This window comes from Grus americana, chromosome 7 (assembly GCF_028858705.1).
Source record: "Grus americana isolate bGruAme1 chromosome 7, bGruAme1.mat, whole genome shotgun sequence".
Classification (NCBI taxonomy): Eukaryota; Metazoa; Chordata; class Aves; order Gruiformes; family Gruidae; genus Grus; species Grus americana.
Genome location: NC_072858.1, coordinates 15,534,718 through 15,556,452, shown reverse-complemented (window position 1 = coordinate 15,556,452; position 21,735 = coordinate 15,534,718). Strand labels below are relative to the sequence as shown.

General features: G+C 50.5%; 3 protein-coding genes across 12 annotated transcripts in view; 2 read left to right on the top strand and 1 right to left on the bottom strand.

Annotated features, from left to right (window-relative positions):
- Positions 1-5,722, top strand: part of FBXW4 (F-box and WD repeat domain containing 4) — a 60,837-nt gene extending 55,115 nt beyond the window's left edge. For 2 of the 3 annotated variants that reach the window (XM_054831021.1, XM_054831020.1), the window contains 3 exons: positions 4,248-4,388; positions 4,554-4,695; positions 4,951-5,722. In XM_054831021.1, the coding sequence (XP_054686996.1) occupies positions 4,248-4,388; positions 4,554-4,695; positions 4,951-5,067 (400 nt within the window). In that variant the 3' untranslated portion in view covers positions 5,068-5,722. The remainder of the gene's footprint in view (positions 1-4,247; positions 4,389-4,553; positions 4,696-4,950) is intronic. The other variant, XM_054831023.1, reaches the window with a different exon arrangement.
- Positions 5,723-8,274: 2,552 nt separating this feature from the next.
- On the bottom strand, positions 8,275-15,819 carry DPCD (deleted in primary ciliary dyskinesia homolog (mouse)). Its single transcript, XM_054831024.1, has 6 exons — positions 15,690-15,819; positions 15,331-15,411; positions 14,571-14,695; positions 13,607-13,740; positions 9,635-9,737; positions 8,275-8,532 (listed from the first exon to the last, which is right to left on the bottom strand). Exons 1-6 carry the CDS (start codon positions 15,751-15,753, stop codon positions 8,428-8,430), a joined length of 612 nt encoding a protein of 203 aa, XP_054686999.1. The 5' UTR covers positions 15,754-15,819; the 3' UTR covers positions 8,275-8,427.
- The window catches only part of POLL (DNA polymerase lambda), a 23,680-nt gene continuing 17,749 nt past the window's right edge, over positions 15,805-21,735 (top strand). For 4 of the 8 annotated variants that reach the window (XR_008577826.1, XM_054831019.1, XM_054831018.1 and 1 more), the window contains exons 1-4: positions 15,835-16,198; positions 17,847-17,990; positions 18,258-18,555; positions 19,207-19,378. Coding sequence is in view for 7 of the 8 variants with exons in the window: in XM_054831019.1 (XP_054686994.1) it covers positions 17,876-17,990; positions 18,258-18,555; positions 19,207-19,378 (585 nt within the window). In the remaining variant the exon portion in view is untranslated. Of the gene's footprint in view, positions 16,199-17,846; positions 17,991-18,257; positions 18,556-19,206; positions 19,379-21,735 lie in introns of all 8 variants that reach the window. The other 4 variants (XM_054831013.1, XM_054831016.1, XM_054831014.1 and 1 more) reach the window with 4 other exon arrangements.

Here is a 21,735-nt window from a genome sequence, read left to right as displayed (position 1 = left end):
CTGAGAGCTCTGGCACTAGACTGGTCTTTCTGGGAAACCTGGACTGTCATGTTTGTGATTCTGCTCCACAGAGCTCCACTGGGGTGGAATGGTTTCCATTGGTGCCACCCAGCACTGGGACTTGAACCCTGGCACTATGTGGCCCAGGCTATTCATACAGAAAATATGGCAAAACTCCCACCATCTGCACAGCTGTCTACCTGGCTTGCTTGCAGAAGGCCTGGAAGTGAAACAGCCTCTACTTGCTACTGCTGGAAGGTCTGGGCATGGTGGTGTAGACCTTCTGGGCTTGGTCTTGCTTGGGCTTCACAGTCACTTGCTGACTTCATAGTGCATAACAAGGACAGGGCACCCTGGCCTCTGAAGTGCTGAGGATCAGCAACCTGGTTTTTGGAAGGCGTTTGGGTGCAGGGGGTGAAAAAGAGCCCACAAAGGAAAGGAAAAGGCTGTTCCCTGCTGCGTTTGGCTGGTGCTGGTGATCTCTGCAAGCTGGTGAGAAACAAGGTTCAAGATAGCTATCACATCTCTTTCTGTCCCTCACTGCGTAGATATCTTCTGTCCAGGTAAGTTAGAAAACCATTGGTGACGTGCTGGTGTATCTGCTGCTTTTCTGTTGTCCCTTGATGGGTTATCTTGTTCCTTTATGGGTTATTAAGGATTAGCTGTGGGGTTTGCTCCCTAGGAAGTATGTTGGGGACAGGTTTGAGGGCAGGAGGTATTTGGGTTAATGAAGACTGGACAATTTGTGGGCACCAACTTGTGATCCCAAGGCTGGGAGAGTTGTGGTGGGAGAGTGTTCCCTTCCCAGCATGGGCTCAGCATTGCTGCAGGGCCGTGGAGCTAGCCTGGCATGGTGGTAGCTGGTCCAGGGATACCTTAATCTCCTGAAAAATGGGGAAAATATTAATCGTGTTCAGCATCTTTATCAATTTAAGTGTGCCCATGCCAGAATACTTAGGTCTTTTGGTTTGCATGCCCAGTGTACAGCACAGTACGATTTTGCCCTGATGTCAGATTTTAAGTGCTTCACTGTAGCAACTAATGCGCTGTTTCTGTAAACTGCTAAAGGACTGCAGGGGCTGGACCTCCCAGTTGAAAGCTGCTTTGGCTGACCTATTCTTGGGGCAGGAGAATTGAATTAGTTGACAAACCAGCAAAGCAAGGTTTGCTTTGCTGCAATAAGTTGCAACTATCTATGCACCTTTCCTGCCTACAGAGAAAAGCTAATCCTTTTCTTTCCACTTTTTTCTTTTTTGTTGCCTAGACTGGAAAGGGAAGTGGAGGGAGGAAAACAGGTGTGACTGCTGGGATGCTTGGGTACCACTGCAGTGAAGTGTGAAGGCATGGAGAAACACTGAGAGTGAGGCACCTGGGTGCTGTTCAGTGCTGCACAGGAAGCTCTGAAAGCAGGAATCCAGACTCTGGTTTCTGCTGTCCCTTTGATGCTGATTTTTTTCACTTGGAGACATCACCAGGCTGCCATTAAAAATTGCTGCCATCTCGCAGCACTGCAGACTGAGGTCTGGTCTGGGAGATGGAAGATGAGCCTTAGTGGGGCCAGGCTTGCTCTGGGTGTGGTGGGTGCTTGTTTACAGGTGGGAGGTTGTGAGAAGATGTGCTGTGACCTGTTTCAGGCACCTGAGAGGAGGAAGAGGGCTGATCCGAGTGAGTAAAAGATCCCTGGATGTGCTTCTGCATCCTGCAGCACAGTGCTCCTCTTTCCCTGAGCTTAGTCCTTTACATATTAAAGGTATATTAGCAGGGAAGATGGTGCAGGGGAAATAACACAAGAGGCTTCACATAGCTAGCAGGAGATATTCACCAGGTGTGCTGCTGGGCTGTGTGGCCTACATGCAGCTGCCCATCATGGATTCATCTCCTGAAGTGCCATGTACTCAGAGTACCAGTCCAGGGGGTACCCTGCAAAACCAAAAAAAAGCAGTAGTGTGTGGAAGGAGGGAGAGAGGGCTCCAAGCTGCTGGTGTGCTGCCTGGACATCGCTGAGATAGCTCGTCTCCCGTAAGTAACTCCCTGTTCCTGCCTAAGCAACTGGCAGAGCACTCTGCAGGTTAGGCAGTCTGGCCCCTTATGCATCTCACAAGTAGTCCAAGGGTTCTTGTTTGGAAGAGCAGCCGACTCTCCTCCTACCTCTGTTGTATGTCTTACAACTCTGGGCCACACATGTAACTCATAGGATGAAGAAGGTTGTGTGGAAGCCTTGAGAATGGTTGTGCATGTGTCCATCTGTCCTACTGGCTTTGCAGAATGGTAGATGGAGGGGATCTGTGTGCTTGGAGGGACAGGGGAGTGCCAGAGCTCAGAGATGCCCATCCATGTCTCGCTCCACGGTGGAGCTGAGGACCCATCTGCCCCAGCCAAACCCGACAGGTCTTGCTCCCAGTGCTCAGACTGCAAATGCTTCAACCTCCCAACCTGCACACAGGTACAGAGTTGCTGCTGGGTTGGTTTGCAAGTAACCTTCCAAGGGTTAATGTATTGTGAAAAGGTTGCAAAGGGCTGAAGCATGGAATCCCCTCGATCCCTTGCCTGGAGAAATACAAAGTCCAATAAGCCAGCACCCCTGGATTCGTGTTGGGGGGGATTAATTCATGCACTTGATGTTAAAGCTTGTCCGAGAGGTTTGCATGGGGGGGCCATCACTAGGGCTGGTTGGCCTCTCTAAATGGTTGCTAGGGCCCTGGCATCAAGGGCCAATGTAGCTGCCCACAGCCACGGTCACGGAGGGAATTACACAGCCACAAAGAAATTGTTATTCTACATAATCTGCTCTTTGGAGAGTGACTGTGGGGAAACAGGCTGGCCCCAGCATGCCGCCAGCTCTGTGATCATAGAAGCGTGCTGGCTGCAAAGATCGGCCAGGGCTCGCCTTCTGATCTGGGGACACCAGGGCTCGAGGCGCTAATCTGCTTTATCAGCGATTTCTCTCTCCTGACACAAAGGTGTTTACTTGTTTTAACATCTCCCGGGACTCTATTTCTCCTTTTGTGTGGTCTTTATCCCCCGACGAGGGCTTTAGCCCAGATTACAGACAGAATTAAGGCATTTGGCGATGTGCCTCAGAACTGTGTGATGCTGGATCAAGGAGCAGAAAGTAACAAAATAATGGGGGGAGATGCTGGGAGTGACCCCACTGTGGGACCATGCAGTTGGCTTTCAGGACTGCTTCATTGTCCTGAGAACCAAGGGGTTACCGTGCGGCAGGATTTGAAAAGCAGGTGCTTCAAGGTTTATTGTGTCCAGCGTTTTTGATTTAGAGGGTGTGAGGAGAAGGAGGAAGAAAAGGAGGGTTTGCAATAGGTGGCCATCTCAAGCAGCTGGGCAGATTGTCCCCTCCATTCCCAAGAGTTCGCTGGCTGCTGGGGCAGGTGGACTGATACTGGGGACGAGCTGTGCCATGTGCCTGATGTAGGGTTCAGTTTCGTATGGCCCATGGAAGGGATGCAAGCTCCTCACAGCCTGGCAGGGTGGGGCCCTCACCAGGCGCCATCCACCTGGTGAGGTGAGCTGCTGCTTCTGCATGTGAACAAGCAGCAGAATGATATGACCACAAAGCATCTGGCTTAGAGCTTCATGGGGATCTTGCTTTTGATCTTTCACAGCAAGGAATTAAAAAGGAGGAAGCAGGGAAAGTCATCTCCAGAACAGCCCTGGAGTGGCTGCTCTTGACCGGTCATGTTGAGCCCCAGATACGGTGTTTGCAGTGTAACTGGAGGGGGTTGAGGAGAGCAGGCACAGCAGGCTGGGTCAGGAGAGTCTGATTTGCCTGTGGATCTGAGCTGTTTGTCAAAGATATGGGGAAATACCCTACTGGGCAGTATTCTGAAGGACAGAGCCTGGGATGGGATGAGATTGACTGTGTAAGTGGCTATTGCAGATTTTCTGGAGTTTGACTAAGTTGGGAACCATCTCCCATGGAAATGGAACCCCATCATTCAATGTACTGGTCACTTTTCCCAAGGAAGATGATCCTGTTCTGCTGGGGGTCAGCTGTGCCTGTTCCTTGGCTCTTCCCCTTAGAGCTGTGACTCCTACTGGTCACCCTACATGATGTAGTGGCCCAACCAGAAGCTGGAGGAGGGAGAGGAAGACTGTCCAGGTTTTTGTGTTCTGTTAAATCACAGAAATGAGATCTAGGAGACTTCTGTGACACCATCTCTGCTCTGGCCTGCTGAATTGGAAGGGCACTCTGCTCTAAATTACTCTTCCCCTATTGTGTTTCATTGCAGTGGTCAGCTGTTGACCTGTTTAGGGACCGACTTCCACCGCGGAGCTGGAGTCCTTGATGTCTTCTACGAAACGCCCTCCCTTCTCCTTTCGTGTGGGTACGACACCTACATCCGCTACTGGGACATCCGGACCAGCACCAGGTGAGCCCAGCCTGCTTCCATCTGGGCCCACATGAGGCTCCTAGCTCTCCTTGTGCAGTGTCTGGGGACTCGCCTGCAGCTGAATTAGCTCCTTCAGGAAAATTGGGCCTCAGCCCCAGTGGTGGAGGAGCAGAAGCTCAGCTCCGGTTTGTGTTGTCCTTGCAGGAAGTGTGTCCAGGAGTGGGAAGAGCCCCACGACAGCGCCCTGTACTGCATAAGGAGTGATAAGAACCACATGATTGCCAGTGGCTCTTCTTACTATGGCGTGGTGCGCCTCTGGGATAAGCGGCAGACTCGGTGCCTGCAGGTGAGGGCTGGCCAGAGGTTGGGCAGCAGCAGGGCTTCTGGGTTGTTCTTTGCCAGCCAGGTGCCCGTGTCTCTTTGGAAGAAGAGCCGGAGGCTGCTGGGCCATCTTTGGAACAAGCCCACCCTGGGGAACCTAACCTATATGCAGGGAAAAGCCTGCTTTGCTCAGGCATCTCTGCCTTGGGGTCTGTAACACCGGTTGGGGTCTTTGGCCTGACCTCTTCTTTGAAAGGTTGATTCTCCTGGTTTTTTGCAGAGCTTCCACCTGTCTTCACCCACCAGCAGCCCTGTGTACTGCCTCCGTTTCAGTACCACCCATCTGTACGCTGCCCTGGCATCAGCCCTGCATGTCCTAGACTTCACAGCCCCGTGAAGGGCACTACAGCTGCTTCTGGTCACCCCAACTCAGCAGAGTTGACACTTGGCTCAGGGAATCGCAGGGCAGGAGAGGTGAGAATCACCCCAAGGCTTCTGAAGGGATTTTTTTTTTTTTGCCTACCAGAAAGCCACAACGAAGAGTGCACAAAGGGCCAGACTTTCTCAATCTCACCTGCCTATTAGTGGAAATAAAGGCCGATTTGTCCTTTACCCCTTTTTATTTTGTGCAAGTCAGGGTTTGTTTCATAAACTGTGTTCTTTTTTCTTTTTTTTTCCTATTTTTTCCTGTGGATACAGCATTTGAGGGGCAAGCTGAGCTGGGATGCCCTGTCAGCTGTGTGTGCTGGTCAGGTTGAGATCAGCCAAGCTCTGAGCCATGTGAAGCAAGTCTAGGCTGTGTGTGGGGTGGACTGATGTGGTGGAAGGGAAAGGTGCCTGGAGCAGGGCCCACCTTTCCCCTGTGCTTGCTCTCCTGACAGCTGCTTACGTTGTCCTTCGCAGCCAAGAGCAAGAATTGAGCTAAAAGGCAGAGCCAGCCCTGCTTTCAGTGTATGCCTCCCCAAGCTGGCCGTTAAGGTTGGGCTGTGCACTTGGCAGGACTGAAATGGTCATCTTTTGCTAAATAAAACTCTGAAGGAAAAAAAAAAAAAGAGACTGTTTGTTTTGTTTCAAGTTCCAAAGGGGCTGCGATGTTATCCACCTGGCTGGATGGAGGAGGTTGGGCCTATTTTCAGACGCTGTCTCCCTGGGTAGACCCTGTGACACTGCTGCATTGAAGGCAGTTCCTGAGATCTTGGATCTCATGTTACTTGTTCAAACAAGAAATTGAGAAGTAGGATCTGCAACTTGCTTACTGCCTGCATAAGGAAGCAGCAAACTGGACTAGTGCAAACACCAAGGCCTTGATGTGATTTACTGGAATCCTGTAAGCACATCTAAGTGGGCTCTGCTCCTTTTGGTGTCAGCCTTCTGAACTTGAGCTGGGTCTCAGAACAGCCACAGCTTTCAGCGTGCTCTGTGTTGTCTTGATGAATGTGAATGAATGCAGTGGTGTCTGGGGTCTGGCCTTCCTTGGGGAAGGAGGTGTGTGAACCCTACTTGACTGTGAGTTTGTGTATCCTGGATAGGTAAAGGAGAGGTTCTGTATCCCAAACTGGGAGCACTTCTAGGACAAAGCACACAGCATGGTCCTTTATTAGAACTTAATAGGTAATTTCCACTGTCAAGAGGCTGCTTTTCCCTTGTGATGCACAAAAAATGGAAGAGGATGCTTGCTGGAGCCCTTGCCTGAGCAGGGAGTGGAACCAACCAGCTCCTCACCTGCTTGAAGGCAACCCTCCATTCCCAGTGGATGCGAGACAGCCGCTCAGGGTTGGAAGTAATCTAAAAGTGTGGCTTTGCTGCAGGATCACATTCTCACAAGGACCTCTCCAGGACAGCTCCCTGTCACAGTTCCTGATCTAGCTCTGCTGCCACTCATGTCTGCTTGCTGCCAGCTCCCTTGTAGCTACCGTGGCACTACGTACTCTCCTTGTGTAAGTGTGGTGATGACTAAGTGCCTCAAGCACTGATCTGCTGCTGTATAAAGATGCCATGGCTGTAACAATCTTTCATCAGCTCAAAGCTGTAGACCCCAAAGACTGCTAGTCCAAGACAATGATTCCAGGGGGACCTCTGGGCTATTGGTAGCAGTGAGCTGTTGCTTAAAAGGTGGTACTTTGCATCGGGGGCTGCTAAATACTGCTGCTGTATTGCTTGGAGCACTTTGGGCTCTGCATGTGAGGAGAGCTTTAGGTGATTAGGCATGAGGTAGAAGATGAGAGAGAGCTGGCAGAGCTTGGGAGTGGGAGAAGCCTGTTTTTTTCTCAGCTCCTGGTGCGTTACAGGTCCTTTAATGAAATCGGGAGGGATGGAGATATTAAATGTCTTTGGTAGTGTCCCCAGGGAGAGGCTGTGAAAGAACTGGAGTAACTGTGGTGTAGGAGGAGAGGTTCTTTATTGCACTGGGACTTGGATAAGGCCCAGAGTAGGAATGAGTGTGTCAGCTGAGCAGGTGAGCAAGTGTCACTGGTGCAGGAGACTCCTCCCATGACAGCCCTGCCTGCAACACTGCTGCTGCCAGTCCTGCCAGTTCCTTCCTGCAGCCCATGTTGGTGGGTCCATGCTCTTGTAGCTGATTTTAGGTTCTTCCTGGCTGAAGTCTGGAACAGAGCTGCAGCCCCATGGTGGTGCCAGCCTGGTGGGTAGAAGGATGGACCCTCACATCTCAGGTGACGTTGGGGAATGGGGAAGCTGCAAGGGGGGCTGGAGCACTGGCTCTGATGAGCTCTGCCAGTCAATGGTGTCTCCATTTTCTTGGGAGGACAATTCAGGTGAGTCTTGGAGCCACCCAGGCTCTAAGGAGCTTTCCTGGTTTGAAAGCAGCCCTCACCAGGGGAGCTATGCTGGGAGCCCACGACCTGCTCACTTAGAAGTAGGGTTTGTTTGGGTAGGAGCCATTCAAGTATGAACTGGGACGGAAGGACACAGAAATCTAAGCAGAGGGATGGCATGTGCAGGGTAGAGACAGTGGCTGGTTGGAGGCCAGGTTGCTGAAGCAGCACTGGTGGGGTTGTCCCTGTGCAGCGAGGTTTGTGATGGGCCCTGTTTGTGCCCTCACGGAAGAGGCGTGCTACTGCTACTCCTGAGCTGGCCAGTGGCCTGTCACCACTTTCCCCTCTGCCATGCAAATGAAGGTGCAGCTGCATTTCAGTTCCTGTGCTCTGCACAGACACCCTCTGTCCTGCATGTCATGTTGCACACGTCTGGTGGTAAGGAAGCAGCTGGGTGTCATCCTCTTCACCATATTTCATAGGCTGTGCCTGTTCAGTTCTAAGCACTGATGCTGTTTGCAGAGATACCAGAGTTGCCAGAGCATCCTTCTAACTGCACGGAGGACCTTGCAAAACAGCACAGCAGGGGAGTGGCGTCCCAGCACATTCCAGGCAAGTAATGGGTGTGAGGAGGGGGATCTTATTTTCCAAATGTTACTGCCTTCAGCCATGGTGGCAGACAGAGGGAATTACCCAGCTTTCATGTCGCTTCTGCTCATGGACGATGGGGAGAGGGCTGCGGGCTGTGGCACACTTCCTTTGCACGCTACAGCTTCCTGCAACTCAGAAGGATCATAAATGTCTGTGTAAATCAGCGGACCAGGTAGTAAAGAGATCAACCACCCTGCCATATCCCTGGGCCTACAAAGATTTCTCCAAACGGCACTATTAACAGGACTAATTTTTATTAGAAAAGGCAAAATAAATACCATGAAGCTGTGCAAGAGAGCTGCCTCCCACCTCAGCCTCTTAGTAGCCACTGCCTATTGGGTCTTACAGTCGCCATCCCCATTGTTAGCTGCCTTTATCTTCTTCAGCTCCTTCTGCAGCTGCTCTTCTGCAGCCAGGATCTCCTTTGGCTTCTGGTACTGCAGGACAGAGAGAAATGCCCTTAGCACTCCTGTTCAGCCTCTGCTCCAAACAGACCAACTGGGGCCAGGCGCTACCAGCGCAGCTGGGGCCCTCCTGCCAAGGGAGGCCCTTCTGTTACCAGCTGCCTCCCAAGCCTGTTTGGAGAGGTGGTGCCATCAAGCTAGTGACACTTGCCAAGATCTGGAGTGTCTTTTACAGCACAAGTAAAACTTTCCAGTTGGATGTGGAGTCCTAGTCCCCACCAACCCCTCCGGAATATCCTGGCAAGCTGTGTCGTGCAGACTCCTGGTGTGCTCACTGACTGCATGCTCACACATATACATCTAATATACTTTTTTTTTTAAAGGCAGATAGAGAAGTAAGAGTTGCAGTTCCTCTATCCTCCCCCTCAGAGCCCTCTCGCCCAGCTGCAGTTTAGTGGTGGATGCAGGTGCTTTTTGACAAGGGTTTGGCCCGTAGCAAACAGAAGCTCAGGACTCAAGGCACTCCTCTTGGCCTGTTTCCTCTGCATGTGCACCCCAGCTCTGCAGCAAGGTTTCCCTCAGAGGGGATGCTCTCTGGGTAGCTGACTTCGATGTTTAAGATGAGCACCTGCTGCTCAAAAGCATCTGTCTGCTCCTTGCAACAACAAGTAAGTGCCTGTTTTGCTAGTCTCCCACTTCCACCATGTGTGTGGAAGTGTGTCCTCTCTGACACAAAGCAGCAGGTGATTTTTTTTTTAAGACTGTGAGATCTCTAAGTGCAGCAGGTCCTTGGACTTTTACGCTCTGAGGCAAGAGAACCTCACTGTCCCTGAGAGCACAGACGTGCTCAGGTCTGAGGGAGGGGATACATGGAAAACTGCACGACAGATGCTCTTCCACCTGCAAGTCACCTTGAGCAGCAAGCAGGGCCCCTCCCACGGCCCAGGCTGTCCTGGCTAGTGTCAGCATGCCCAGTGTAATCTGAAACTCCCACTGACTGTGTGACAGGGAAGGGGGCTCATCAGTGACCCTCAGCAGATCTCCCTGCTCTGCCTCATTTCCCCACGTGTAAGAATTTTAACTTCTTTGTGTTAAAAGAAGGGCAAAGTGCTGTTCTGAGTGGCTAAAACCTCACCGTGATGATCAGGGTGTTGTTGGCATGGGTGAAGCTCAGGGCAGCTGTGTCTAAGGGGAGCTGGTATCGGTCCAGGTCAGGAATAGAGAACTTCTTGTAGTACCTACAAATGAGGGAGGAGACAGAAATGAGGAAGGTGGGGTTCCTATTCCCCCACTGGCAGTGCTGAGCTACAGAGTGCTTTTCTACAAGGTGTAGATGAGGACAACAGATGTCTCGGGGTTGACAGCAGGACCCTGTGCCATGTTGTGTGCCTGCTGGTGCCTCCAGGCTGGCAGGAGCACTGGAAACAAACCTCCAAACTGGAAATCGGAGCTGGGAAAGTCCTGAAGGGCTTTGGTGCCTGAGAGCAGGTGGCTTGGTCCCTCCAGCTTGCCCTTTAGTAGTGCCAGACATGGTTAGGGACAGACTATTCAGCCTTACCAAAAGGTGTCCCTTGTCCCTGCTCATGGGCTCTCATTCCCTCTAAGTACCAGTTTCCATTAGCTCTTGTCAAAACAGCTGGCTTTGACAGCTTGTGCCCTGTGACTTACTTTCCTGAGTGCTGCACCATTTTGTGTTGCAATCCTTCCTAAACCCATCTTTTTGGCCTCTTGCTGTGCTTCCCAGATAACTTTCTGCTTTGTTGGCATGGTGGTGCTCAAGGCATACCCCTGGCCACAGAGCTCCAGGTGTAGCTGCCCAGACTCACCTGAGGCTCTGCTCTGTAGCATCTCCACACAGCCCTCATGGTGGCTGTGGTGCTCTCCTAGTTGTTCTTTCTCTGGTCTCTATCCCAGTCTCCTGGTCACCTCTCACATCCAAGCAGAGGACAGAGGGGTTTCTGCCAGCTCCCTATCCAGCCTGTGTCTCTCCACCGACCAAACCTTGCACTTTGCTCAGTATGAAGGAAAGGGGATATGTCTGAGAACTGGAGGGGTTATAAACTGTCTAGGCAGCTGAGACATTTCCTAAGACTTTGGGACCAGAACCTTGTAGACCTGTGTTTGTGTTTGCCTGAGACCTTTCCTGCTTGGCATGGCTTGCCCTGCATCTGCTGCTGCTCCTCTCTGGGGCTGCACCAAATACACCTGTTGGTGCTCCTGTGCCCATGTAGAGGCATGGTTGGGTTCTTCATCTCTTCCAGCACTCTCGTGGGCAATCCTCTCCAAGGAATTGGCTTGTACCTGGTACTGAAGTGCCCACAGCAGAGCGGGAACAGGCAGCCGCTGCTGTCCTGCCACAAGAGGTTGTTCTCCATTCAGCTGGCTGTGTGTGAGGCTTGGCCTCTCTAGCTACCTCTGCCTAAATTGCAGTTTATTTTCCAAGTCACAGTGAAAACAGCTACAAAGGGCAAATGGCTCTCCTGGTGCAGTGGGAGGAATGTACGCAGCTTGTTACCGCAGGGCTCAAACCGTTCTGTGTTGTCACTGCTGTCGGTATTTGGAAAAGGTGGCAGACATGGATAATAAGGGAGATGTCAAAGGTTAAACAGCAGAGATTAGATGAACACAAAGACATGTTAAGGAAGTGTTAACTTCTTACCGATTAGACAAAAAAAAAAAAGGCAGTACACAGAAAAAACCCACTGTTTCAAAGGGCCTTGCGAGTCATCAATGAAACAGCAGCATTCTGCTGCCCCAGGACTAAGGAGAAGGGGAGAAGAATGGCTTTGGCTGGCCTCAAACTAAAATCTGTGACAAGATCAAAGGAAACCAGATCTGCCTGGCCACCCCCTCCTCCTCCTAACATTACCACTGCGCCTCGCTACAATAATTGAATCAGGTTTGGCGTTTGGGGAGGTGGCTTTCTGGGTTTGTTTTTAGAGTTTAGTTTAATGGATTTATTTTACAGCAAGAGGTTTTAAGCAAATCCCACTTGAGCAGCCCTTGCCGTGGCCAGAGGGAACGGGAGCGACTGGTGGAAGTGAAGAGATGCTGTCTGGGCTGAGGAGGTAGCTGATGGGCAGTTATCAGTGCTCAGGCAGGCACATTCTCTGCCCTCGCCTCTCACCCCATGGCCAAGGGCAGTATTGCACTCAGCCTGGGTCCTGGCCTGAGATCTACAGTGCCTATGTGAAGTCACCTCTATTATTTTCCTACTGGAAACCCACTTTCTGTCAGCCTGTAGGGAAAACTGCTACTGGTATGCTGAGAATTTAGAGCTGAGCTACTCAGTTGTGACTTGGCAACCCATCTCATTGCTTGTGCCTCTGGCTGGCGGTCAGCACAGCTCTGTTGCTCAGAAGCAGTGTGGCTGACTTCCAAGGGCTGGAGAGGCTCTGAGGCTTCCTTTCTCTCCCATAGCAATGCTTGCTCTCTCTGTGGACTCCATGCCTTTCTTACTATCTTGGAATTAGTTGCTGAGAGGTGCCTTGCTCTGGCTGAGACCCAGGAGAAATGATTTAAGATATCCTGGAGCCTGTACTAAGTGTTCTGGTGCTGGAGTCTGTCCCTGCTCCCTACTGACAGCCAAGTCATTCTTGTCCCCAGTGAGGCAACTTTCAGCTTTAATTCCAAAAGTCCTTAACTTTCATATGCAGGCCATGACCTGCTTTCAGGTCCTTCAACTATCTGGCACTAGCCTATAAATGTGTAGGTATTGACTGCTTGTGGGGGAAATCTACTGTTTTCCTGAAGAGGGGTATAAAAAAACTTGGAAGCCAGAGCATGGGTGAAGCCTGAGTGGTACGTTATAATCTTCCAGCTCCCATGCAGGCTAGAAAGTTCCCACATACGCACTACTATTAGGAAGTAGGTAAGTCTGTGATAGTAGGGGCTTGGACTTAGGGTCACTTACTCCTACCCACATGTGGCTGATGGGAATCTCATTCATCTTTACTAAAGCACCACTCTTCCTTGAATCCCTCTGCATGCATTCAGACCAGCATCTTTCTGTATTAGAGCTGTAATTGCTCGCTGCTTTCATGGGGAAGACTTCCCCCTTCCTCCTGCCTCGCCTTCTCCTGCTTTTTAGCGTCCAGGTGTGCTCATGTGCAGAGCTCAAACACCCCTTGTACGGCCTCTGATGTGGTAAAGCCCTGCCTGAAGACTTGCGGGTTCTGCAGTCCGAAAGGCGTTCAGCGGTCAGTGGAGCAGTTCTTTGCCAACAGCACCACCTACAGCCAGCTGCAAAGAGCAGCGCAAAGAGGGCGGGGGGCAGATTGAGAAACACCGGGGTTGATTTTTACCCATGAATCTCATCTTTCTCTGTTCTGCAGCAACGTTGGGGAGGAAAGGCAAGCAGAAAGCAGCCTGCCCAGCTTTCCACGCTGGTGTATTATCCCAGTTTGTAAATAGCTTTCATTTATCTTCCAATATCCTCCCTTGTTCTCCCAACACTGGCTCCTTGCTATCTCTTCCCAATACCACTGCTCATCCTGGCTTACCTCACTGAGGCTGTACGTGCTTTGGAGCACAGTGTCTCTCATTCCTAGAGAGTGGCCATGTACTGACACAGTATAAGATGATTCTTAACAGCTTTTTTCCCCCCTCCCATCTCAAATTTCTTTTGGCAGAATATTGTGGTGCTTCCTTTCTAGATTCAGTCTGCCTCTTTTTTTCTTGCTACCTCCAGATCATATCATCAGCACTGTGACAGATTTATGCAGGGAGATCTGTCTGCCTGGGTGCCCAAGACTATGCTGTACCTGTTGAATCCTGCAGCTCTGTGCATTCTGAGATCAAAGTATCATGTTGGAGGGGAAAGGATGGGATGCTCTAGCTTCAAAAGGTCTAAGGGAGAAACATTTCACAGGGAAAGAATAGTGCAAACACCATGCTATTGGAACTGTAAGATAAATTTGTGAAAGCCAGTGCAGAGCTTGAGGGGCTCTACCATAACTGTGTCTGGGGCAGTTGGGAGTGGAAATTGGGACAGCTGGAGACATGCATCTGTGAGGTGTGAGGGATAGAGAGGACAGCTCCCCTCTGCAATCACTGTGCCAGCCCACCCCCAGGGACCATCAGCACCGGCAGTGCTGTCCTTACTGACTTCTTGTTGATGGTCCGGATGACACAGCAGCGCTGCTCTTTCTCCACAGAGACGCTGTACACCTCCTTGGGGTAGGGCAGGTTACGGATCCGCCACTGGAAGCTGGTCAGGGTATCCTTCCTCATGAAAACAGGCTACAGCAAACAAGTACCTTTAGCAAGGCCCCTCCAGCCATCTCTTCCCTGTCCCCTTCTTCCCGTACTACCTCGAGAAGCTCCACATGGGAGTAGCTCTTCTTTCACACTAGAGCATTAGGGAGTAACTCAAGAAACTGCCTAAGCACCACTTTTCTAGAGCTAGTGCTGCTCTGCCTTTACCCAGGGCACTGCCTACCCTGCTTGTAGGAGGCTGAAAGTGTTCAGCGAGGGAGTCTCGCAGGGAAGGGTTACAGGGAAACCAAGCCCCCTCTTTGAGGCAACTGAATGCTGAGCTCTGCCTATGCTAGGGACCTGCTGGATTCAGTCCTGGCTCTGCCTCAATTTCCAGTGCAGGGCTGTGCTTGTGTTTCAGGTCTGTAGAAAAGATGGTGAGAGACTAAAACCTCTGTCCCCTAAGCTAGAGGGATGTGAAGATAAAACAGGCCATGCTATGTTAATGAGCAGCCTGCTATGCACTGCCTGCATCGGCCTTTCACTGTCATCACCTCTGCTTTCCATCCGCTGGCTCATCGTGGCACTGGCCTTCCTTTCAGCCTACTCTTTCAGAAGTCAGAATGGTAGTTGGCCAACACTGCAGTACAGTTTCTCTGCTTAAGGAAACTACAAATCTTGTGAGGACCCCAAAAGAACCTAAGCTGTGCCTTTTTTCTACTCAGCCCCACAGCTTTGGGATGATTTGCAGTAGAGTGCTGGGCAGGTTAAGGCTGTCTCTTGGGGCTGCAAGTGATCTATGGTCTTCCAACTACTGCTGTAAGCACAAGAGTAAGTAGTTTTAGGTGCAGTCATGCCTGCAGACCCTTACGTACATTGGAGCTGCTTTCCTTTATGAGCTCGGATTCCAGTGCTCCCAGAAGCGGCGAGGTTGGCTCCCCCACTTCAACCTGCCACTTGCCAGAGCCTCCGAGGGTGTTCTTCTCTCGCCATTTTCTACCTGTGAAAGGGAGAAGAAGGGTTTTCATTATTCTGCTCTATAAGAACTCCAGCAAATGACTGCCAAGCTGCCCAGCACACTGAGATGATATCAAGATACATATCTTAATTCCAGTCACTTCCACTTTGGTGTGAGTGGAGATGTTAGCTCGCCTATTCCTGAAGTCAGAAATTCTGTACTGAGTGCCTCTCTTTTTTGCTACTTGGTGCTGAAGCCATGGTGAGGTTGCAACAGGTGCCATGCCACAGCTGATGCGGTTTTGGACAAGAGCCATAACCAACACCTTGCTTGTTTGTGGTTGCAGAAGCCACCAAAAAGCATATGCTACAGGCTGAGTGTATGGCTATGCAAGATGGCAATCTCATTTAGTTTGCCCAAGCCTGTTGTGACAGACAAGCTCTTTAGGAGAGATCCTGGGCTAAAGCAAGGTCTGCTACACCATGGAAGTCAGAGTTATGATAGTTATGTCTCTACAAAATTCAGCCACAGGCATGCTTATCTCCCAGAATATTTAGGGGGCATACCAAGAGTTTCCTCTCAACATCCCAGTTCTGTGAATGCAGACCTACTGCCATGCACACAGCAGTCGTGCCCCAACCCACGTCTGCTGGAGGCCAGCTGAGAGCACCACTTACTCATTAACTGACTGGTCTTCATGTCGTACTCTTCAGCCATCTCCTTCCCATCCTCGAACAGGTAATGGATCTTCCGCTTCCCTAGGGGCAAGGCAGGTGGTGAGGGTAAAGAGGAGCACACCTATCCCTGGGTGTATGACCCTGTCCCACTCCCTGTGGTCCTGTCCCCTTGTCTAGGGCCCCGTCCCACTGGGGCCGTGTCCCCGCGTGGATGGCCTTGTGTCCTTTGCTGGGGCCCTGTCCCGGATGCAGGGCCGTCCCCGGCAGCGCTCCCACCCCCGCCCGCTCGCTGCAGGGTCACCCCAAAACGCTTCGCGGGGGACAGGAGGGGGCTATCCCCCCCTCGCCGCCGCGGTTACCGTCCTGCACCAGCGCGGTCTTCCTCGCAGCCCGCAGCCGCTCCAGCCAGCTCGGCACCGCCATGGCGGCCGGGCCCCGTCGCCACGGCAACGCGGACACTTCCGGCCGCTACCCGGAAGTACTTCCCGCCGCCCCGGCCCGTAGGTGAGAGCGGCCCCGTGGCCGGGCCCTGCCCGGGGCCCATCTGCCCGCTCCCCCCGCCCGGTTGCGGGGAAGCCCCCGCGCCACGTCTGGCTTGGGGGGGCACTTCATCTCCTCGGGCTGGGGTCACGGGGGGCTCCGGCTGTTCCCCCGCTGGTGTGGGGGGGTCTCGGCCCTCTCGCTGCCCCTTCTCAAGCCGAGGCCCGGGGGGGCTCCCGTCTTCCTTCCCTGGTCCTCGGGCCCAGCCGTGAGGTTTCAGGAGGATTGTTTCCTGCCCCCGAGGCTTTGGGTGCCGCTAGTTCAGTGGCGAGCCAGGCTGGTGGCGTTGAAGCCTTCGTGGTGTGAGGACGCTGGCAAGGCAAGCTTGGTACGGTGTGCGGGTTTGGTCTTAAATGAGTTAAAATACTACCTGGAAAAAACGCTCTTCTGAGTCCTGAAGCTTGGGGGTTTTGGGGGTGGTTTGTTTTCTTTGTCTAATAGAAAGCGTTACTGTTTTCAGAGAACTTTTTGGGTCAAAATGTCCTGAAAACAAAAATGTTTCTGTGAAATTGAGTTTTATAAACGTAGCAAGGTTTCTTCTCCCCTGAAGCTGAACTCTTCCTCACAGAAGCAATGACTTGAGTCCAGCTCTGGGTCAGTCTTCCAGAGGACTGTGGTTAATGCTCGGGTGAGGAGGTGACCATAGGGAGAAGACAGGGCCAGGTGGGACCCTTTTCAGCTCTTCCAGGCTTAATGTTATTAGGTTTGTGCTGGCTTGTGTGTGAGAAGCCTCTGAGCGAAACATAAAGTGCTGCACAGAGAGGAGACCAAGTTGGCGTTGACTCCACCAGCTGGGTGGAAGGGGCTGTTGGGATATATGGTGATTCGGGGTTTGTTTGGGCTAAGAAAAAAACAAACTTCCTGGTAGCCTGTGCCGGTAGTTAAAGCTCCAAAGTTTATTTTTATAAGGCTTGTGATGGTAAAGCTACAGTTGTACCCGTATTGAACTTGGCTAATTAATCTTTATTAATTTGCTATTTCCATCTGAAGCTGGGTTGGGGGTTTTCTTCCTGTGGCTGTATGAAACACTTGGTATCAATCTCTCTTCTCATCTGTGACTGGGTTTCAGCCCTATCAGGAGAGGTGTTTCCCTCTTGGGAATGTGCTTGTCACGGTTTAACCTGGCAGGCAGCTAAAACAACCGCATAGCCGTTTGCTCACTGTCCCCCCGCAGTGGGATGAGGGAGAGAATTGAAAAGAACAAGATAAAACTCATGGGCTGAGATAAAGACAGTTTAATAGGACAGAAAAGGAAAACAATAATAATAATAGAATATACAAAACAAGTGATGCACAGCACAATTGCTCACCACCTGGAACCAATGCTCAGCTAGTTCCTGAGCTGCCTTGCCTCCTGGCCAACCCCTTGGTTATATACAGAGCATGCCGTTGTATTGTATGGAATATGCCTTTTGTCAGTTTAGGTCAGGTGTCCTGGCTGTGCCCCCTCTCAGCTTCTCAGACACCCCCTGCCTTTTTGTATGAGAAGCTGAAAAGTCCCCAATTGCTTAGCGGCAACCAAAATATTAGTGTGTTATCAACATTATTCTCATCCTCAATCAAAAACATGGCACTATGCCAGCTGCTAGTAAGAAAATTAACTCTATCCCAGCTGAAACTAGGACAGTGCTTAAGAAATATCTGAGAAATAAAGTTGCTTCTGTTGGCTGGGCAGGAGGGAGCTCCAAAATGTTAAAGTAGCTGAATACTTTTTATTATAGGAACTCTTTAGTGGTTCTAAGGTATTCAAGCAGGGTCATCTTAAGTGGCTTTTTGGTGGTTTCTAACTTTGATTTTTCTGACCTTGTGGGCAGCAGTTGTTGTTTCCAGGCGCCTCCCTCAGGGCAAGCATTTTTGGAAGGTAATAACAAAAAAAGAACTCCAACAAAGGCAGTGAGCAAAATGAGTGAATTTTAAGTTATTGTGATTGCATAACACTGTTCTCAGCAACCTCCCTCTTTCTTATTGGCATTCAGCAATTGCAGCTAAACATCCCACCAGGCCTATGGAGCCACGAGGGATTGTCAAAGCCTTTCCCAAGAGGAAGAAGGTGAGGGATGACTCGGGGAAAAGCGTCCCTCCAAAGATCCCAAAAGAGGAAGGAACAGAGATACCTGAGGGTAAGTCCTGTGTGCCCACGATGTGGAATACAATATTCTACCCCAGCTTGTTAACTGGAGGTGCTGTTCCCTCAAAGGCTTCTTCTGGCCCCTGAGTGTGTTTTCTGTAGAGATGATGGCCAGCTTGCTTTGGTGTGTCCAGCTGGTGGCCCCCAAAGACTGCCTGCCACTGTTGATGCCATCACATCCTATGTGAGATACATAGCCCCGTTGGTTTGGGATGCTGTTTCTCTTGTCACTGAGCTCCTGCCCCTGTGTTTTCCTCAGCAGAGTGGCTGAAACCAGTCGCCGCCTACGTGTTGCAAGCTGGCATCGGCCAAGCCAGGGCAGAGATCTTTCACAAGCAGATTGTCCAGAATGGGGGTGTTGTACACCACCGGCTCTCCTCAGAGGTGACACACGTCATTGTGGCTGAAGACATGGACTGTGATCGGGCCTTTCGGCTCCTTAAATTAACCAAGCTACCTTCAGGGTTGCAGCTAGTGAAGGCATCCTGGCTAAGTGCTTGCATTAGAGACCAAAAGCTTCTGAGTACTGCCGGCTATGGTGTCTTTATCCCTCACAGGTATGCAAACGCCACACTGTCATTCCTCCCTACAGCACTTCTATGCTAAACTGAAAAAGACTAAAATTTGACCTCTGCTCAAAATCTCAGACTGCAACTCCTTGCAGCTCCTGTGGGTATGACTTAAAGTCACTTTTCCCCATACAGACTGTGACATTTTGTGACCAGTTGCCATTCTGTGGGGTAAGAAAACATGGAATAAAGCCCAGAAGTGCTAACAGGAGTCCTGTCACTTGCTACAGGTGCTAAAGGCACCGTTTCCTAATCCATCAGTGATAACAAGGAGATTTCTTTTAAGAATGCTGAGGATTAAATGCTGTTTCTTACTTGTTGCAGATGAAAAGTAGAGAGAGAATTGACAACTAGGCACAAGAGGAAATAAGGAATGGAGCAGCAGGCAGTCACAGGTTAGGATCAAAATGTTTTGGCAAAGTTTTGGAGAAAGAGTCTGAGTGAGGTAGATAGAAGTTGCAGGTCAGTGAGGTGGATGGAAATTGGGGAACTGAGCCAAAACCAGAGTAATTGTGATCTAAGAGAGTACAATTCTTATGGGTTGTTTGCTCCATCCCAAAACATGCAGAAGGATTTCTCAGTCAAACTGCTGGGGACTGAGAAGTCCTCCTCTGTACTAAGGCATCTGATCCATGGCAGGTACCTGGAGGAGGGAGAACTGCAAAAAGAGCAGCAGCAGCAGGAGGTCCTGGGCAGTGAAGAGATCCAGCCCCCAGCAGAGGAGGGAGCAGTGAAAACAAATACTGAAGCACAGGTGGAGGATTCCTCACAGCGAGACCTGGGCACCCTTGGACAGCAGCAGCTGGCTCAGGTGAGGCTTCCTGCACAGGCCCTTCTCCTTGTGAACAGATCCTGCATGCTGCTTTTCTGGGTAGGGGCATCCCTGCAGGGATACAAAGCCAGATTTTCTCAGCAAAGGGAAGGCATTTGGATGTTTCAGTGGGTTGGTGCTGGCAGACTCAGGCTGTGGACATGGTTAGTGCTTCTCTTTGTCCCTTTTAGGTGTTAAAAGTAGAAACAACACCCCTTAAATTCCTGTCCCCATCAGAACATTTCCAGCTGAAGCAGTCGTGATGCTCTGATCAGGCCAAGGCTCGCTCTGGTGATCATGTTTCCCCTGCGTCCTTTTGAGGAATATTCCCTGGCTGCGAATATCTCCCTTTCAGGAAGCTGTCTCTGATATTTCATCCCATGTTCCTGCCTGAGCCTTACTGACCCACTCTCCACTCCTTGGCAAACACCCCGTTCAGACACATGTGCAGTGGATCAGGTTGCCACTCCAATGATTGTGGTGGTGTGCTTAAAATATCTGTGTTGGGTTATTAGTGACCTCTACTGTGAGCCAGCCTCTCTGACCTGCTGTTAGCTTTCTTTCCTTTCTCTGTATTTTTACTCAAGTTTGCTGAATTTTTTTGGGACATTGGCATCATTCAAATCTATCTGTAGTAAAGTTACCCCAGACCTCTTAGAGCAGCAGCTCCTAAATTTTGTTTCACAAAACTCTGTAGTAACTCCTTAACTGGCAGCCTACTGAGGGTTCCTTTGTTTTAGGCTTTCTCTTGAATATGTGTAGGGGAGGATCTTTTCTCCCCAGACTTACTATCCAGTGTGCTATAGATGGAGTTGGCTGCTGCTTCACTGCATCGTCTTTGCAGTTACCTCATCTTTGCCGTTTCTTGTAACTAATGTAATGGCAGTCGTTATTAACAAATCTCATACTTAGTGGACGAAAGGATCTTTTGTACTGTTACAGATCCTGTGGTATCTGCCCTGCTTTCTGCAGAGTGGTCAGACAGCTGCTACGAGTCTGAAGCCTCATTGCGGTTTTTTCCTTCTAAATCCCCTCAAGCAATGATATTTCCTGTTAGGCTGTGCACAAAAGCAATATTTGTAGACACTTCAGTAAAATCCCTCGTCAGTTTAGGGAGGAGAAGAGAACAGGATATGCTTTAAAGACAGTACCAACCACTTTTAAGACCCAGCTACAACAGGAAAGCTGAAATCTCAGCTTAGAAGTACCCTCCATTTAAGCACAGAGTATTTTCTAGCTTGGGTGGATGTTTTTTTCTCTAGGAGATAAGTGTGCCAGTGTTTCATACTGAACAGGGGCTGCTCTAGGAGTTCTGCGTTTTTTGGATGTAAACTCCTGTGAGGAAACCCTGTTACCAGTCAGACTGTAGCAACCACTGTGTGACTGGCATGCGGATGCAGTAGTTTTCTGCAAGGCAGCCTTTGCAAGCGGTGCCAATTACTCACTGGCTGAACCCTGGGACTGTTACCCTAGGCTGCCTGCCTCCCTCTCAAGTGGTGTATTTCCTCAGCTACTGGGCTTCCACTGCTATCCTGGCTCCTGTGCTGTGCTCCAGACAAACCATGCATATCTTGGTCTCTCCCAGTTGCTGTAGGATCCTGGAGTATCACAGAAGCTAATGGGACTAGTTGTTTTTGTGCGTATGGTTGTAAAGAGTCCATCGGCTTTGTTGGCGAAGCGTAGAGAGTCAGGGGTTTATGTGTTGTTTTACCTGTGTGGCATTGCTGGCTGAGAGGATGAGAATTGCATGCTCCAGCTGCAGAGCTGTTTGCATCGTGCTTGGATAACATGCTCCTTAAATGCTTTCTTAAAAGCTTACTAACCAATCTGTACACTCTGAGGCTTTGCTGCCCTTAGAGGGAACAACGTCTTAAGGGAGTTGCATTTCAAGACGAATAAAACTGCTTTAGTCTATCAAGTCCTCAGTCTGACCCCATTTTCAGAGTTATAAAACAAGATTACAAAAGGGAAACATCCTGCCTCTTCTTCCTAAAGACTTCAGTGCTGTATTTTGCAGGAATTTTGAATCCACACCTCCTTAGCCAGCAGAACCAGAGGTTGTAAGGATATGGCTCTGACTTAGGCTGATGCTCTGCAGAAACTTGTAACAGGACTTGTGTGCCATGTGTAATTGCTGCACTGATCACAAACAGCCCTGTGCTATTCAGGGTTACTTCCACAGTACAGGAGCTCTTGGATCTTTGTGGACTCCTGTGTTTATACATCAGGAGAGAGGGGGGGACCCCAGTGAGTAACGCAGTCTACAAAGCTTCTGTGCGGCTTCCCACTTCTATCCCCTTTTGTTCGTTACCTGAAGCCAAGGCTCATTGTTTCTTAAGTCCACACAGAGGCATCCT

Bases quoted from the DNA above. Each gene is read 5' to 3' on its own strand.
- DPCD (XM_054831024.1), bottom strand. From the start codon at position 15,753: ATGGCGGTGCCGAGCTGGCTGGAGCGGCTGCGGGCTGCGAGGAAGACC. The intron at 13,741-14,570 runs GTACGTAAGGGT...TGTTTGCTGTAG, and splicing joins TAAAGGAAAGCAGCTCCAAT to CCTGTTTTCATGAGGAAGGA. The intron at 8,533-9,634 runs GTGAGGTTTTAG...TCTGTCCTGCAG, and splicing joins ACAACACCCTGATCATCACG to TACCAGAAGCCAAAGGAGAT.